Source organism: Myotis myotis, unplaced genomic scaffold (assembly GCF_014108235.1).
Source record: "Myotis myotis isolate mMyoMyo1 unplaced genomic scaffold, mMyoMyo1.p scaffold_m19_p_12, whole genome shotgun sequence".
Classification (NCBI taxonomy): Eukaryota; Metazoa; Chordata; class Mammalia; order Chiroptera; family Vespertilionidae; genus Myotis; species Myotis myotis.
Window position 1 is genome coordinate 37,176,120 of NW_023416316.1, and position 14,851 is coordinate 37,190,970.

Here is a 14,851-nt window from a genome sequence, read left to right on the forward strand (position 1 = left end):
AGAAACATCAATGTTGAGAGAGAATCATTGATCGGCTGCTTCCTGCACACCCCCTACTGGGGATCGAGCCTGCAACCCAGGCATGTGCCCTTGACCAGAATCGAACCTGGGACCCTTCAGTCCAAAGGCTGATGCTCTATCCACTGAGCCAAATCGGCTAGGGTGCCAATGTTAATTTTATAGGAATTTTTGCAAGTTAGTTGTTAGGCATAGCTATTATTAAAAATTAAGTTATAAAACTTTCAAGTAAAGAAGTTATATTAAAAACTCATCACTCCCTTGTTGTTTTACACTTGATTATTAGCTATACTCTTGAGGTTGCTTGTATCAAATGCATCTGTATGGTAGAAACACTATATAATGGTTCACCTCTCTACCTTTCCTCCCAACTCCAAATTAAATGACATCACATTTGAAGCTTGAAATTGGCAATGATGGTAGTATTTATACCATGGAAACTGTCAAATGCCTTTTTTGAGCCGATGAGATACCACAGAAGTTTTTCTGAGACTTGGATCAGAGGAGGGCCTTTTTCCTATTGGATGTGGACCCAACAGGATGTGAAGCCTGGCACCCTGGCAGCCATCCTGCCAATGTGAGGAGTGACTTCCAGTGAGAATGGAGCCAACATAACAAAAGATAGAAGGGAGAGATAGAAATAAACCAGTGCCTGATATCATGGTGTGAACCCTATTTTCAGCAGGACCTCATCCCACTTCTAGCCCTAGACTTTTTGATTAAGTGAGCCAATAAATTCCTTTTGTATTTAAACTGGTTTGGGTTGAATTTTGTACCATTGGTAACTGAAAGCAGCCTAAAGGATGCAGTAGAATGTGTATGTGGTCCAGGATCACTCCTAGCCACCAAAAAGAGTTGACTGATAAAAGTAATTTAGAAGGATGGTAATCCTGACCTCAATCTTGTTCTGTTCTCGTATTATGATTCTTTGTTTGACAAACACATAATTGCCTTATTTAAGGGTTTAATAAGCCTTGTATATATTATTTCCTTTGCAGGCTGAGATCAGTTTTGATCAATAAACACTTGGTTAGAGTGGGAGGCATTCTTCTCAGGCTATCTAACAGCTACCCTGTCCTATCCTTCTCTTCCTTGATATTAAAAAGCTTTTATTCTGTGTGGCAAAGCTCCAGAAGATGAGTCATGATTTTTCTAACCTCCTCACAGCCATCTCATTGCCCTTTATCAGATACTAGGGACCCAGTGCACAAATTTGTGCACCTCGAAAGGCACTGTGGGCCAAGAGGCTGCAGTGGGCACAGGGGCAGGTCTTGGAACACCCTCCACACCCCCACCCACCTCCTTCTGTCATGGCCCCTGGTCCCCTGTCTGCTGGCAGCCCCACTCCCACCGCTGCTCCCATGTGCTGACAGCGTGGAGCAATTGGGGCTGGAGCCAGCAGCAGGTGCAAGCGGCGGCTGCTGCCCCAACCATCCCTCAGGAGCAGGGGGAGGTGGAGAAGCCCTCAGGGATGATTGGGGCCAGCAGCTGCCACTCACACCTGCTGATAGTACTGAGCAATTGGGGCCGGCGTGAGGCACCAGCAGCAGACGCAAGTGGCAGATCCAGTGCCAGCAGCGGGTGCAAGCAGGGCCGGCATCAGCAGCAGGTGTGAGCAACCAGTGGGACTGTGGCACACGGGAGGAAAGAATTTTTAGTAACTACCAGAGGCTTGCCCTGATGACAGCGACTGGTGCCCCACCTTGGTTGGGTGCCCCCACTTACCTGCTCCACCATCCCATCGCAGCTAATGCCCACCATGTTCCATGCTCTGCCACCTGCTGCAGACACCTGCCATGTTCTATGCGTGCCCCCTGGTGGTCAGTGCACATCATAGCGACTGGTTGTTTGGTTGTTCTGCTGTTTGGTCTATTTGCATATTAGGGTTATAGATAGATAGATAGATAGATAGATAGATAGATAGATAGATAGATAGATAGATAGATAGTTGACTCTTGAACAACTTGGGGGATAAGAGGGACCAACACCCTCAAACATGAAGATCTGCTTTTAACTTTTAATTCTATAGTAGGCTCTGCACATCTGAGGTTGGTTTAACCTATGCATGTGGAACCCACAAAGAGCCAAACAAGAAATTTAAAAAGGTATAAATAAATAAATAAGTCTATAGAATAATAATATAAAAAAGGAAATTATTTTTGTACAGATGAACCATGTGGGTTTTTAAAAAATATATTTGTATTGATTTCAGAGAGGAAGGGAGAAGGAGAGAGAGATAGAAACATCAATGATGAGAGAGAATCATTGATGGGCTGCCTTCTGCATGCCCCACACTGGGGATCAAGCCTGCAACCCATGCATGTGTCCTGACCAGGAATCAAACTGTGACCTCCTGGTTCATAGGTCGACACTCAACCACTGAGCCACACCAGCCCAGCAGGATTTTTTTTCTTTTAATTCTCACCTGAGATATTTTTCCCATTGATTTTTTTTTTTTTTAGAGAGAGTGAAAGGGATGGGGGGGGGAGAGAGAGAGAGAGAGAGAGAGAGAGAGAGATCGATTGGTTGCCTTCACATGTGCCCCAGCTGGGACCAGGGATTGAACCTACACTCCAGGTACATGCCCTTGATGGAATCAAACCTGAGATGCTTCCATGCATGGGCCAACTCTCTAACCACTGAGCCACTGACCAGGGCTTTGACGCTCTAACCACTGAGCAACCGGCCAGCACTACGATGTGTCTTTTAAGCTAAGTGTTATTACAAAAGAGTTGAAAGTTAAAATAATTAAAAGTTTATAAAGTAAAAAAAGTTATGGGAGGCTAAGGTCAATTTATTATTGAAGAAGAAAATACCTTTTTTTTTTTTTTTTTACAAATTTAGTGTATTTTTTTCTACAGTATTTATAAAGCCTACAGTCGTATACAGTAATGTCCTAGGCCTTCACATTCACTCACCACTTGCTCACTGACTCACCCAGAGCAACTTCCAGTCCTGCAAGCTCCATTCGTGGTAAGTATTCTATACAGGTGTACCATTTTTAATCTTTTATATTGTATTTTTACTGTAGCTTTTCTATGTTTAGATATGTTTAAATACACAAATACTATTGTTATACTTATCTATAATATTCAGTATAATAACATGTTGTACAGATTTACAGCCTGGGAGCAATAGGCTACCCCATTAGCCTGGGTGTATAGTGGGCTGTACCATCTAGGTTTCTGTAAGTGCACTCTGTGATGTTCACACAATAATGAAATTGCCTAACAATGCATTTCTCAGAAAGCATCTCCATCATTAAGTGGTGCATAATTGTACTAATGCATAAAAAGTGCTCAGAAATAGTCTGTTAATAAGTCCCCATAGAATTATCTTGTCTTGATTTAATTTTATTTCCAATTTTAAATTACTTTTTATGAACTGGAACCTCCCAAGCTCTTGCTCAGCCTCTTGATGTGTTTCCAGTCTACAAGGATGCTCTTAATATTTCCAAGTTCTTTGCAAACAAAAAAACCAAAGGGTGACTTTGTTTTCCAAACACATATTTACCTATTTAACAGTTGTTAGCACAGTATGCCACGTAAGTCTGAGAATAATGTGGCAGACTAAAAACAAAGAAGGAAAGATGTCAAACTGAACCAATACACAGCATGAACCTTCTTTTCAGGCTCACATAGAGTAGCAACACAATTTTTATTAGTATTCAAGGTCATCTTGACTTCATTTAATCCTTACGTGTGTATCATAAACACCTATTTTTCTTGGAAAATGATTTCCAGGCTATACAAAAAATTGTCAAAGTCAGTCTATCAGAAGTTTAGAGTTGTCAGGAGAGATGAAAAACACAGTATAAACAAAATTACTTACTTTTATAGGTTACACTCTGTAATTACACAGCAAGAGATGAGAAATGTGTCCATTGATATAATTGCTATCTTACATGTATTTTTATTTTTTTCTAAGAATTACAAAGGGGAGTAGGAGGGCTTCAAAATATTTTAAAGAGATAGTTTTAAATGGTCCAAAATTTTGGAAGCATATCATATCTGGGTGTGATACACATGGTCTCTTAAGAATTTTTTAAAGATGAGGTCAGCAAACTACAGTCTGTTGGCCATTCTAGCCCATCACCTGTTTTTGTATTTCCCTGAGCTGTGAATGGTTTTAATATTTTTAAATGATTAAAGAAAAAAATCAAAAGAAGAATAACATTTTATGATATGTAAAAACTATCTTATGTCCAAATGTTAGTGTCCATAAATAAAGTTTTGTTGGAGCATGGCCCACCCATTTGTTATGGGTTGGCTTCATTCTTGTCACAATGGTAGAGTTGAGTAGTTGTGCAAAGCCTAAAGTACTCACTATCTGGCCCTTTCCAGAGAAAGTCTGCCAACGTTTAAGCGCTTTCCCCTAAAGAAACACTGTGGCCTTCTATAAACCGAAGACTTCTTCACAGAGATTTCTTGTGTCAGTGACACATTATGCTTTAAAAAATAATAAAATGCACAAATTTAGCAAAGATAATACAGTTGCCATATTATAAAATAAAATGATAGACAGGCCTTTATTAGATTTAGCATGTTTCTTTTCCCACTTTATGTCAGTGTAGCATAATTATTAAGAACATGTGCTATAGGGCCATTCTTTTTTCTTGAATCTTGATTAGCTTTCTGTGACCCTGGGCTAGTTACTTAACTTCTCTTAGCCTTGGGTTACATATAAAACAGAGTAATATGGTACCAACCTCATAAAGTTATGTTGGTGTTAAGTGGGGAAATTTTTTTGAAAGGTATTTAGCTTGGTACCTGATATATAGCAGGTGCGCGGTAAGTGTTTTTTTTTTTTTATAATTATCATCATCATCTGAAAACGTCACTTTCTAACCAGAAGTGGTTATCTGCTCCTGGTGTCTATGACTTCTGTTTTGACCAGGAAGTCCATAAAACCCTGCTTAAGTTATTTCTTAAGAGGACAGCAAAGAGTCCCTCTCTCTGCATTATCTGCAGAAAAAGTGTCCTGGATGCATGAATTCCAGCATGTACTTGACAGGAAAGTGGAAAAAGGGAGGCATAGAATGTCTAGAAACAAAAATCACAGGGACAAAAGGTGTTGGAAAGCTGATCAGCACCTGGATTAAATTAGTGAGTAGAAAGTTGGGATTTTCCATGTGAGACTCCATTTCAACTTTTCTATGGAGAGTCCACAGTTCCATGACAGGCTATTGATGAAAGCTCTCTGATTTAGTAGCTAAAGTCCTTTTTTTTTTTTTTTAGAGTTTTGGTCATTCTACCCATTTTATGTTCGGTTAACACAGCCATTATGTTTTTATTACTTGATGTGTTAGTTGATGTTTCCAACCAGAAACACTCTTAGAAAATCATGAGGGTGTAATGCTGCAATTCTTGGAAAGTTAGTGATTCCTTTCCTACTGGGTTTGCTGCTATCTCTTGCCTGAGCTGGCTTTGCCCTTAGAATCAAGATGACTCTGGATTAATGCAGATGAACCAGAGCCTAGCAAACACATGATTCCTCAGCTGCGGTGCTACCTCCTTTTTCTTTCCTCATCTCTAAATAGGTCGTGACCAGCCTCAGTAGAGGTGGTCTCTTTTGTTCACCAGAGGTGGTCTGGAGTCAATTGTTAAATAGCGTGAGGAGGAGAACCTTCTTTAGTTGCCCTTACAGAATGGATATCTGCCTAAAGAAAGCTATTGGGAGACTAATCCCCTAAGATAAACAATTCATCTCCTTACCCCCCAAAATCATTGACAGAATTCCAGAGGCAGTAGATATCTCCACAATACAGCCATGAAACAGATTTTCTATAGGTCCATTTCCTTTTTTAGGAAAAATAAAAGTCACAAAGAACAGTTTATACAAATCTCACTTGTTTTTACTTCCTGTGTTTTGTGTCTGGACATACTAGTATTGTTTTGAAGAAAATCCTTTGAGATTTTATCCTTGTTCTTCAATGATGGTTGAACGATTCTGGTTTATTTGATTTAGCCACTCAAAGGATGAATAAAATGTTTCAGCATTCTTACATAATCTAGTTGGAATCATGGTGAAGACAACAAATGCAAACACCCACACATCCACCTGGTGTGTGAGGATAAAACCCCAAACTGTGATGCTCACATGCATGCCTGTGAGTAGAATGGGGTGGGTGGCCTCTGTTTACTGATAGGAGTAGCTCTCATCATCGTATTCCAGCTCATCTTCATCATCATCATCCAGCAGCCCATACTTAAATTTCCGGTAGACAGTGCCATCCTGGCCCATGTATACTATGTCATCCTCGTCATCCTCATCAAAGTCACGGTCCCTGTACTCAATCACCTGATCCTCTTCAAAGTTGGTGCTCTCGCGATAGTTGCTCTTATAGGAGGAATAAGACTTGCTAGGGTCAGCCAGCTTTTCATAGCCCTTCTCTACTGGCTGGGCTTGGCCCCGCGATTTCTTCCAGACGATCACAGCTGCCCCAATCAGAAGCACCAGCATAATAAAGGAGGTGATGAACAAGGCTGTCTTCGAATGCTCAGGGGCAGACCCCATCTCACTTGCTGGAAGGATGCACTCGTCTGTTGGAAGATGACCCCAAAGGAAGAGGGGAGAGAGAAAGGATGAGAAAAGATGGAATGGGGAAAATTAGTTTCTGATGTTAAGAACTTCACCTTTATCTTTTAAATCTAAAATGGTAGAATCCCTCTCTGATTTTCTTAACAGTCACACCACTCTGCAGAACTGTGGTGTGTGTTGCATGAGAGTCCCAGTCTATGTCAGATGATGCCATCAAACCCTTCTAGAATGAAGATCAGTTTGAGATCCAAAGGAGCCCCCCCCCTTCTCCCCCTTCCCCATACCTCATGGGTCAGTCGCCAAGTGTCCAACCTTACTCATCGATTCTCCGGTTTCTTTTCCCAGAAAAACATTCCATCTGGGGCCATGATTCACTTAATGCTAAATAAATAACTGACTTTCACTAAGACTGTGTCCCCTTCTCAGGTCCTCTTAAACCTGGTCCGACATGATTGTGCCACCATCCAAAGACAGGAACAGATTATTTATAAAACCATTGACTCTTATTTCTGTGTTGGGCCATAGATTTACTTAGGTCAACCTGTTACTTGGCAGTTGAGAAAACTGAGGCCCACAGAGAGGAAGTGAATTTTCACATTGTCAGAGCCAAGAGCTTGTTTGTGGAGCAATCAGGAATTCAAATCCAGGAATCCTAACCTTCATGCTGTAGTCTGGAGAGGTTAGGATAAACCACTCTGACAAATTTTCGATTTCTTGGCATTATATGGCCCTAATAAGGCAGAGAGAGAAGAACCACCTTTAAATTTCTTCTATCATAATTAAGATTTCTGAAATTGAGAGTTTTTTCCCCTGTCATTCACCAGCCTCTGTTTTGATGCTTTAATTGAGAACATGGAGTAACCAAAATTGTCACAGAAGGAAAGATTAAACCATAACTTAAGTGATGAGTTCATTTTTCTTACTTTTCACCCCTTTATTCAGGTGGTATGATTTGAGTAAGTTACATATATTTTTTTCTCTTCTTTCACCCATCACATGAGAATGTGCAAGAAAGTATGAAAGAACTAGAGAAAAAACTAGCAGGCCATTTTGGATGTACAAGCTGAAATACATACAGTTTTTCATAAACATTTTTTGAACCACATGAATCTGACTCCAGGATCTTTTATGGGAGGCTCTAGGTACATTGTACATACTAGCTTAATATATAATGCTCCTGCCAATTGTTTTGAGGGAAATTATTTTTGCTTATTAGATATTGGCTGATTATATCTGATTCATCACCACTATATCTCTTTTTGTTGGAGGCAGTACACTAGTGATAAAGAAGTTTTCTATTTTATTGTAACTTTCATTCTCATGGGATTTTGCCCATTAAGCAGAGTTCCTTCTAAAGTAACAGCACCGTCATTATGGCTTTCATTAGCAATACAGCACAGAATTTTCCCCTGGAGGAAATATTAAAGCACCAGAGAAATGGATAAGCAATCGGTGTGTGGTACTTGGCGATAAATACTGCCTGAGGCAGGAGAATCAACAAAAGACCTTTGAATGACTAGGGCGCCATATGCAATCACGTCTTATGGTTCCACAGTCTTAAGTCTGCAGAGTCAGGGTCGGCCTCTGTGATCTGGTTTCTTTGAAGGAGCAAGTGTCTCAGTAAAGAATGAGTAGGTAATCAAGAGTGTTTAGACTTCTGCAGAGTTGCCCCAGGTGGATCTTTGAGAGCCACAGAGGCCCAGGAAAGCTGACTAACTAATTTTTAATAGGAGCAGGCTTACAGAAACTCTGCACCCAAGATGCACACACTTCTGGTTCCATTTAAAGCCATCGGTGTAATTAGGATTATTATTCTTAGCTGACACAGCATGAGTATTAGGCAATCAGACCCTGAAGGTGGATGTATATGAGGAGCTGGAGAAATCACCTGCTTGTGGGGGTGGGAAAAATGAAAGAAGGAAATCATTAGTTTTTGGAAAGATGCTATTTAGAATTTAATTGAAAAGGCTGATTAAAACCATAAAATAGAAATGGCTAGTAGCAGTTATGGATCCAGAATATACTTCACTTATAAATGGACATGCTCCCAATAGTATTAGTCTGTTTTTGTCAGGCCATGATACATCTGAAGCCCACGGAAATGATTTGCTTCTGGGCTAGAGATTATATTTTAAGAAAGTATTTTTTATTTTTAAAAAGAAATCACTCCATTTGGGGTCTTTCTAAGTTTGTGGCCAATGGGAACCAAGTACCCTTACAAATTGAGTTGGGAGTGGGAGACATTGTGGGGACTGGGAATTGGTTAAAAGGTTTGTTTCCTTTTATCCTTTAATGAAAGTTCATTTCTAAAATGATTTAGGTCTCTAATAGGAAGCCTAGATTTGGGCTGATTTCTACAGAATGATTCTTTATGATAATACTGGCACCAGCTTTTTGATAGTTGATTCTTTTCCTTTTTTTTCCCAGATGGGAAGAATAAAAAAGTTATAAAGTAACATTAGAAAGATAAAATTCTAGACCTGTTTGAGCTCTAATGTTGGAGGGAGCACAGTAGTGGAAATAAATGCAGGCTTTGTAATCCAAAGGACCCAGATTCTAATTCCAGATGAGCCTCTTAACATTGGTGTGGACTTGGGCATGCTAATCAAACCCCTTGAGCCTCAGTCTCCTCATCTGTAAAATGGGATTAATATTATCTACTTATATGAGATGATGGACAGAAAGTTTCAAGTACAGTAGGCACATATCAGGCCTCAATAAAGAGATAGCCCTATTGATTCTTCTGATCTCTCTATCCTTCTCTCTCTCCTGCTCCCGTCAGCTTCCTGAGGCCATGCCCTTCCTTTGCAGGCTGCTCTTCCTCTCCTCTCACCTGTGGTATTCTGGCAGTCACAGCAGTCCTGGGTATCGGTGGGATCAGAGGAGTTGCAACAGTGCAGGCAGCGGCTGTCATCCATGACCAGCAGCAGGTTGGTGGGGCACATAGTACAGTTCTTGGCGCCAGGTCCTTTGCATTCTATACAGCTCTCGTGGCATTTTTCACAGTTAAATTTCTCCCCCTGTTAAGATCAGGAAATTCCTTTTGAGTGGGGAGGGAGGCATATCTTATCTCCATAAGGAAAGAAGGCATATGGGGGACAGCAAAAAGGTGATCTGTTCTGGGTGAAAGACCGAACCAAGTCTTTGTACTCGGATGGAATCATTGCTGGCCCTTTCCCTCTGAGATCTGCTGCTAACAATAATGAAAGAACAGGCTTGAAGACCAGCTCAGGTTACAGACTGATAGCTCATGTGCTGTGCCTGAGAAAGGACAAGTTTTGTCTGGCCCACCCTACACCGACCTTCACAGTTTAAAATTCTTCTTCATTCATTGCCCACACTTCAAAGGGGGGTTATTTCACATGTAAGTTTGCACTAAGGTTTTCTTTGATCAAGCACCCTTGACTCATTATCTGCCTGGCCTCTCATTCTGTCCTAGAAAAACGTAAGTTGTGATTGTTTAACTAAAGCAGCTAAATCTCCATGAGAAGGGAATTGAGAGACGAGGACAAAGTGGCCTCCCTCCTGACAAATTGCTCCTTCCCTACTGCTGGAAACATAGACGGGGGAAGATAGGCACTTTGGAAAGATGATGTAACAGAAAAAGAAGGAATGGGCAATATCTTTGTTGAGCACCTTGGCATGTTTTAGGCACTGAGAAGGTGCTTTCTCAGCTATTATTATCTCATCAAATCCTGGATTAGAAGACAGAAACCCTGGGTTGAATTCTGGCTTTGTTACTTACTATTCATGTGGTCTTTACCAACTCTTTAATCTCTCTGAACCTGTTTCACCAAAGTGTAACAAGGGCTACTGTCAGATATAAAGAGCTCAAGTGTGAATATGTTGGGTCATGCTTATTTCACCATGGAGAGATTTACTCAACTTCTAAAGTTTGGAAACATAATCAAGAAGTTAGCAGACTCAGAAAACCCATGATTTCTAGGCAAGCAAGTGAAAATACATCTTAATACACAGTGAAGGGGGTAGAAGAAATGAAAAGATATTATCAGCTATGGAGTTCTGGCTTTATTCAGATGTTCCACATTAGACAGCAATGAGGTAAAAAAGATATTTCTAATTTCTGACATAATGTTCCTATGTTACCCTGAAACTACTAAGGTCACGAGCAATGAATGAAGAGTTAATTCTGAAGCCCTCATGACTTAACTTCCCCATTTTATATCTCAGATGTTCTCAAATGAAAGCTATGGGTGGCTAGCACCATTAATCCATGATTCAATGTAGAAGATTTAAAAAGATTAAACCTGCACAGTATAGGAATTTTAGGCCTGTTTTACTTTGCCTAGAATGACAGGCAGAAACCAGTTCATTTTGTGGAAGGGCAGAAGGCACACTATGCCCAGTACCTCTCCCACTCTGTATTCCCCAACAAGACAGTCCGAGGTGCAGATTCCTCCCGCCAGGTGGTAACTCCACACACAGGATAAGCACTGCAACGCTCCTTTTCCTGAAAGAAAAAAAATGATTCTAAGTTATGAGACTGACCTTAGGTTTCAACCTCTGACTTGGTTCCAGACACGTAGGAGCATGGAATATGTTAAGGAAATGGAAGTGGAAGGGTCAAATGATTGAGGATATGAAAAAAAAAAATGTCTGCAAAACACCAAGTGAAGACCATTAGTTATCCAATTAGTTAAATTGTTGTAAACTTTCAGTTTGGAAATTGAAGATTTAGAGATGACAGATCTTTTATTAAAGCAAGAGGATTTTCTGAGAATGAGAAATCATATAGAATGTTTATAAAACCTTTATTTGTCATTCTGCTTATTTTTTTTTATTAACTAAGATGTCTTTATTTATTTTTGTGTGTGTGATTAATCACTATGCTTTCATTATGTTCAATTTGTAACAACATGAGGAACTGTATTAAAGGGTTGCAGCATTAGGAAGGTTGAGACCACTCGTCTAAGGTTTATTTCGACCTCAACTGCTGGCCCCTACCCAGCCTGGCCCTGTTCCGGGCTTGGGCAGGAGGCAACCAACTGATGTGTTTCTCTCCCATCGATTCTTTCTGTCTTTCCCTCTCTCCCCCACTCTCTCTAAACATCAAATATCCTCGGGTGAGGATTAAAAAAACAAACCAAGGTGGGTAACTTGGTCAGAAGGTCAGATCTTCAAAGTGCGTGCCAGCCTGTCCTCCCAAGGGGTCAGGACTGAATGCTGGAGAGCATCTCCAGGAAGGCCTGGGGGGATGGCGCCTCCGCATTCCGGAAAGTGTTCTGGACTCTGCCGAACAGGCTGAAGGCTCTCTCCTGCAGACACAGGAACCCGAAGCGGTTCTCATCGAACAGGGTGACGACTCCAGTGCTGGACTCGGTGAAGCCATGTGAGGTAGAAGTGTGCACGCCATAGAAACACATCCTGCAGGTTCGGGGGTAGTTCTGGTCCGTTGAGCGCACGCCCTCAGGCAGAACAAACGGGACAGGCTGCTCCTCCGCAGCTGCAGCCCCGGACTCCCCGACGCTGGGCTGGGCAGGGCTCTGCCAGCCATGGCCCTCGCTTTCCTCAGTCCCGTCTTCTTGCTGCTGCTGCTGCTCCCGGAGCACCTGCTCGTCCATCTCCTGGACCACGCGGGAGAGCTCGTCCACGTCCCAGAAGATCTCGCCATCTCGCATCTCGATGCGGCGCATGAGGTGGATCTGTAACGTCTGGAATAAGGTTCCGGTGATCTCCGTGACCCTGGCACACTTCCCGTGGAAGCTGAGCATGGCGATCATCGGGCCATAGCGATTGGATCTGCATTGGAAGAGGCCTGGCCTGATGAGGTCGTCCGGGTGGTTGGGCGGGAGGTAGAGGCGGCGGTAGGTCCGGCAGTCATACGGCTGTCTGTCCTCCTGCACCAGCATCCGCCCCCATTCCACCCGAAGCTGCATTAGGAAATCATTCAGGTGGTCTGTCTTCTTGCACCGGGTTTGGAGCCTGTCCTTCCGAATCTGCAGGTGGCGGCCGTGGGGCCTGCGGTGGCGGCCTTCCATGCACTCCACCGCGGCTGATTTCCGCTCCGTCAGGCGGATCCGGAACGCGGGCTTGAACGGCATGGGGCCGTCCGCCTGGGTGTGAAGACAAGACCTGTACGTCCACGCAGTGATGCCTAAGCCGTCCACTGCTGCATACAGCAGTGTTTTAAAACCCTCACCATCTCGCTGCCACAATCCCAAAATGTGTCTGTATGGGTGGAACAGCTTCGCATAGACTTCTCGGTAAGACGTACCCACCGTCTCCAGATTCTGCAAGTTTTCACAAACGCCAAACTCCTCCCGGCAGCGCTGTCTCCAGATGCTGTCGATGTGCAGGATGCGGCGGAATTTGGTGCAGACCTGGGCCAGGCTGGCCAGGTCGGTGCCGGGGAGCGAGGCGAAGATCTCCACCAGCATCTCCACCGGCAGGTCCTGCAGCGAGCAGTGCGGGGGCGGCCTGGAGCTCGCGATTCCTCCACTCCCCGCGCAGCAGCGCGCTGCGGCGTCCGCCTCGAGGTGCTTTTCTGCCGGGGCCGGCTTGCCCTCGGCCGCTGCCGTCTCAGCTGGGCGCTGGCGCTTCTGAGGACACCGCTTGCCCTCGGCCGCTGCCGTCTCAGCTGGGCCCCGGGGCTCCTGACGACACCAACATCCCCGCGAAGAGCCCAAGCCGCAGAGGCAAGCGCACTCCTCCATCCTCCTCGCTGAACAGCCACTGCAGAGTGGGCTGCTGCTCCTCCTCCAGGCTTTTAAGCTGGCTGGGTCCGCCCTAAAGTCCAGCCACGCCCTCCAGGGCCTAGCCACGCCCCCTCAGAGAGGAGCCAATTGTAGGACTTTAAACCCATACCCATTAACAGTCACCTCCCTTTCCCAGTGCCCCCTCCCTGTCCTCCCGCCCTAGCCCCAGGCAGTCACTAATCCGCTTTCTTTTTTTTTTAAATTTTTTAAATTAAATCTTTATTGTTCAGATTATTACATTTGTTCCTCTTTTTTCCCCCCATAACTCCCCTCCTCCCAGTTCCCGCCCCACCCTCCGCCCTCACTCCCCACCCACTGTCCTCATCCATAGGTGCATGATTTTTGTCCAGTCTCTTCCCGCATCTCCCACACCCCTTTCCCCCCCAAGAATAGTCAGTCCATTCCCTTTCTATGTCCCTGATTCTATTATGATCACCAGATTATTTATTCACTTGATTCTTAGATTCACTTGTTGATAGATGCATGTTTGTTGTTCATAATTTGTATCTACCTTTTTCTTCTTCTTCCTCTTCTTAAAGGATACCTTTCAGCATTTCATATAATCCTGGTTTGGTGGTGATGAACTCCTTTAGCTTTTCCTTATCTGTGAAGCTCTTTATCTGACCTTCAATTCTGAATGATAGCTTTGCTGGATAAAGTAATCTTGGTTGTAGGTTCTTGGTATTCATCACTTTGAATATTTCTTGCCACTCCCTTCTGGCCTGCAAAGTTTCTGTTGAGAAATCAGCTGACAGTCGTATGGGTATTCCCTTGTAGGTAACTGAGTTTCTTTCTCTTGCTGCTTTTAAGATTCTCTCTTTGTCTTTTGCTCTTGGCATTTTAATTATAATGTGTCTTGGTGTGGTCCTCTTTGGATTCCTTTTGTTTGGGGTTCTCTGCGCTTCCTGGACCTGTAAGTCTATTTCTTTCACCAGGTGGGGGAAGTTTTCTGTCATTATTTCTTCAAATAGGTTTTCAATATCTTGCTCTCTCTCATCTTCTGGTACCCCTATAATTCTGATGTTGGTACGCTTGAAGCTGTCCCAGAAGCTCCTTACACTATCTTCGTATTTTCGGATTCTTTTTTTATTTTGCTTTTCTGGTTGGGTGTTTTTTGCTTCTTCGCATTTCAAATCTTTGCCTTGATTCTTGTGCTCCTCTGGTCTGCTGTTGGGAGTCTGTATAGTATTCGTTATTTCAGTCCGTGTATGCTTAATTTCTAGTTGGTTCTTTATCATAACATCGAGGGTCTCATTACATTTCCTGAGGATCTCACTACATTTATCAGCTGCTTCTAGACAGTTCTTAAGAGACCTTAAAAGTGTGGTTCTGAACTCAATATCCTCCATTGACAGTTCTGTCCTGTTTCTTTGTCTCCGCATTTTTTATGCTTTCTTGGTGCACCCCCTAGTGGTCTTTGTGCGCAGTCTTGTTGTAGTTAAGCCTTGATTGTTGTCGGCAATACCGGGGGGTGATTTGACCTCCAGGCTAACTGGATATGAGAGTCTGCTGTGTCTGCAGTGGGAGAGCTTCTGTGCTGGATCTCTAGGGCGGTGCTAATCTAGCGTTTGCCTGAG

General features: G+C 43.2%; 2 protein-coding genes across 3 annotated transcripts in view; both read right to left on the reverse strand.

The window, feature by feature from the left end:
- Positions 1–2,887: 2,887 nt before the first annotated feature.
- The window catches only part of PCSK5 (proprotein convertase subtilisin/kexin type 5), a 417,746-nt gene continuing 405,782 nt past the window's right edge, over positions 2,888–14,851 (reverse strand). For both annotated transcript variants that reach the window (XM_036330796.1, XM_036330795.1), the window contains 3 exons: positions 10,929–11,029; positions 9,392–9,578; positions 2,888–6,560 (listed from right to left, as the gene is read on the reverse strand). In XM_036330796.1, the coding sequence (XP_036186689.1) occupies positions 6,157–6,560; positions 9,392–9,578; positions 10,929–11,029 (692 nt within the window). In that variant the 3' untranslated portion in view covers positions 2,888–6,156. The remainder of the gene's footprint in view (positions 6,561–9,391; positions 9,579–10,928; positions 11,030–14,851) is intronic.
- LOC118667443 (F-box only protein 31-like) lies at positions 11,730–13,277 on the reverse strand. Its single transcript, XM_036330801.1, has one exon. It carries the CDS (start codon positions 13,230–13,232, stop codon positions 11,730–11,732), a length of 1,503 nt encoding a protein of 500 aa, XP_036186694.1. The 5' UTR covers positions 13,233–13,277.

What these genes read in the sequence shown, in the direction of transcription:
- LOC118667443 (XM_036330801.1), bottom strand. Translation starts at nt 13,232, where the DNA reads ATGGAGGAGTGCGCTTGCCTCTGCGGCTTGGGCTCTTCGCGGGGATGT.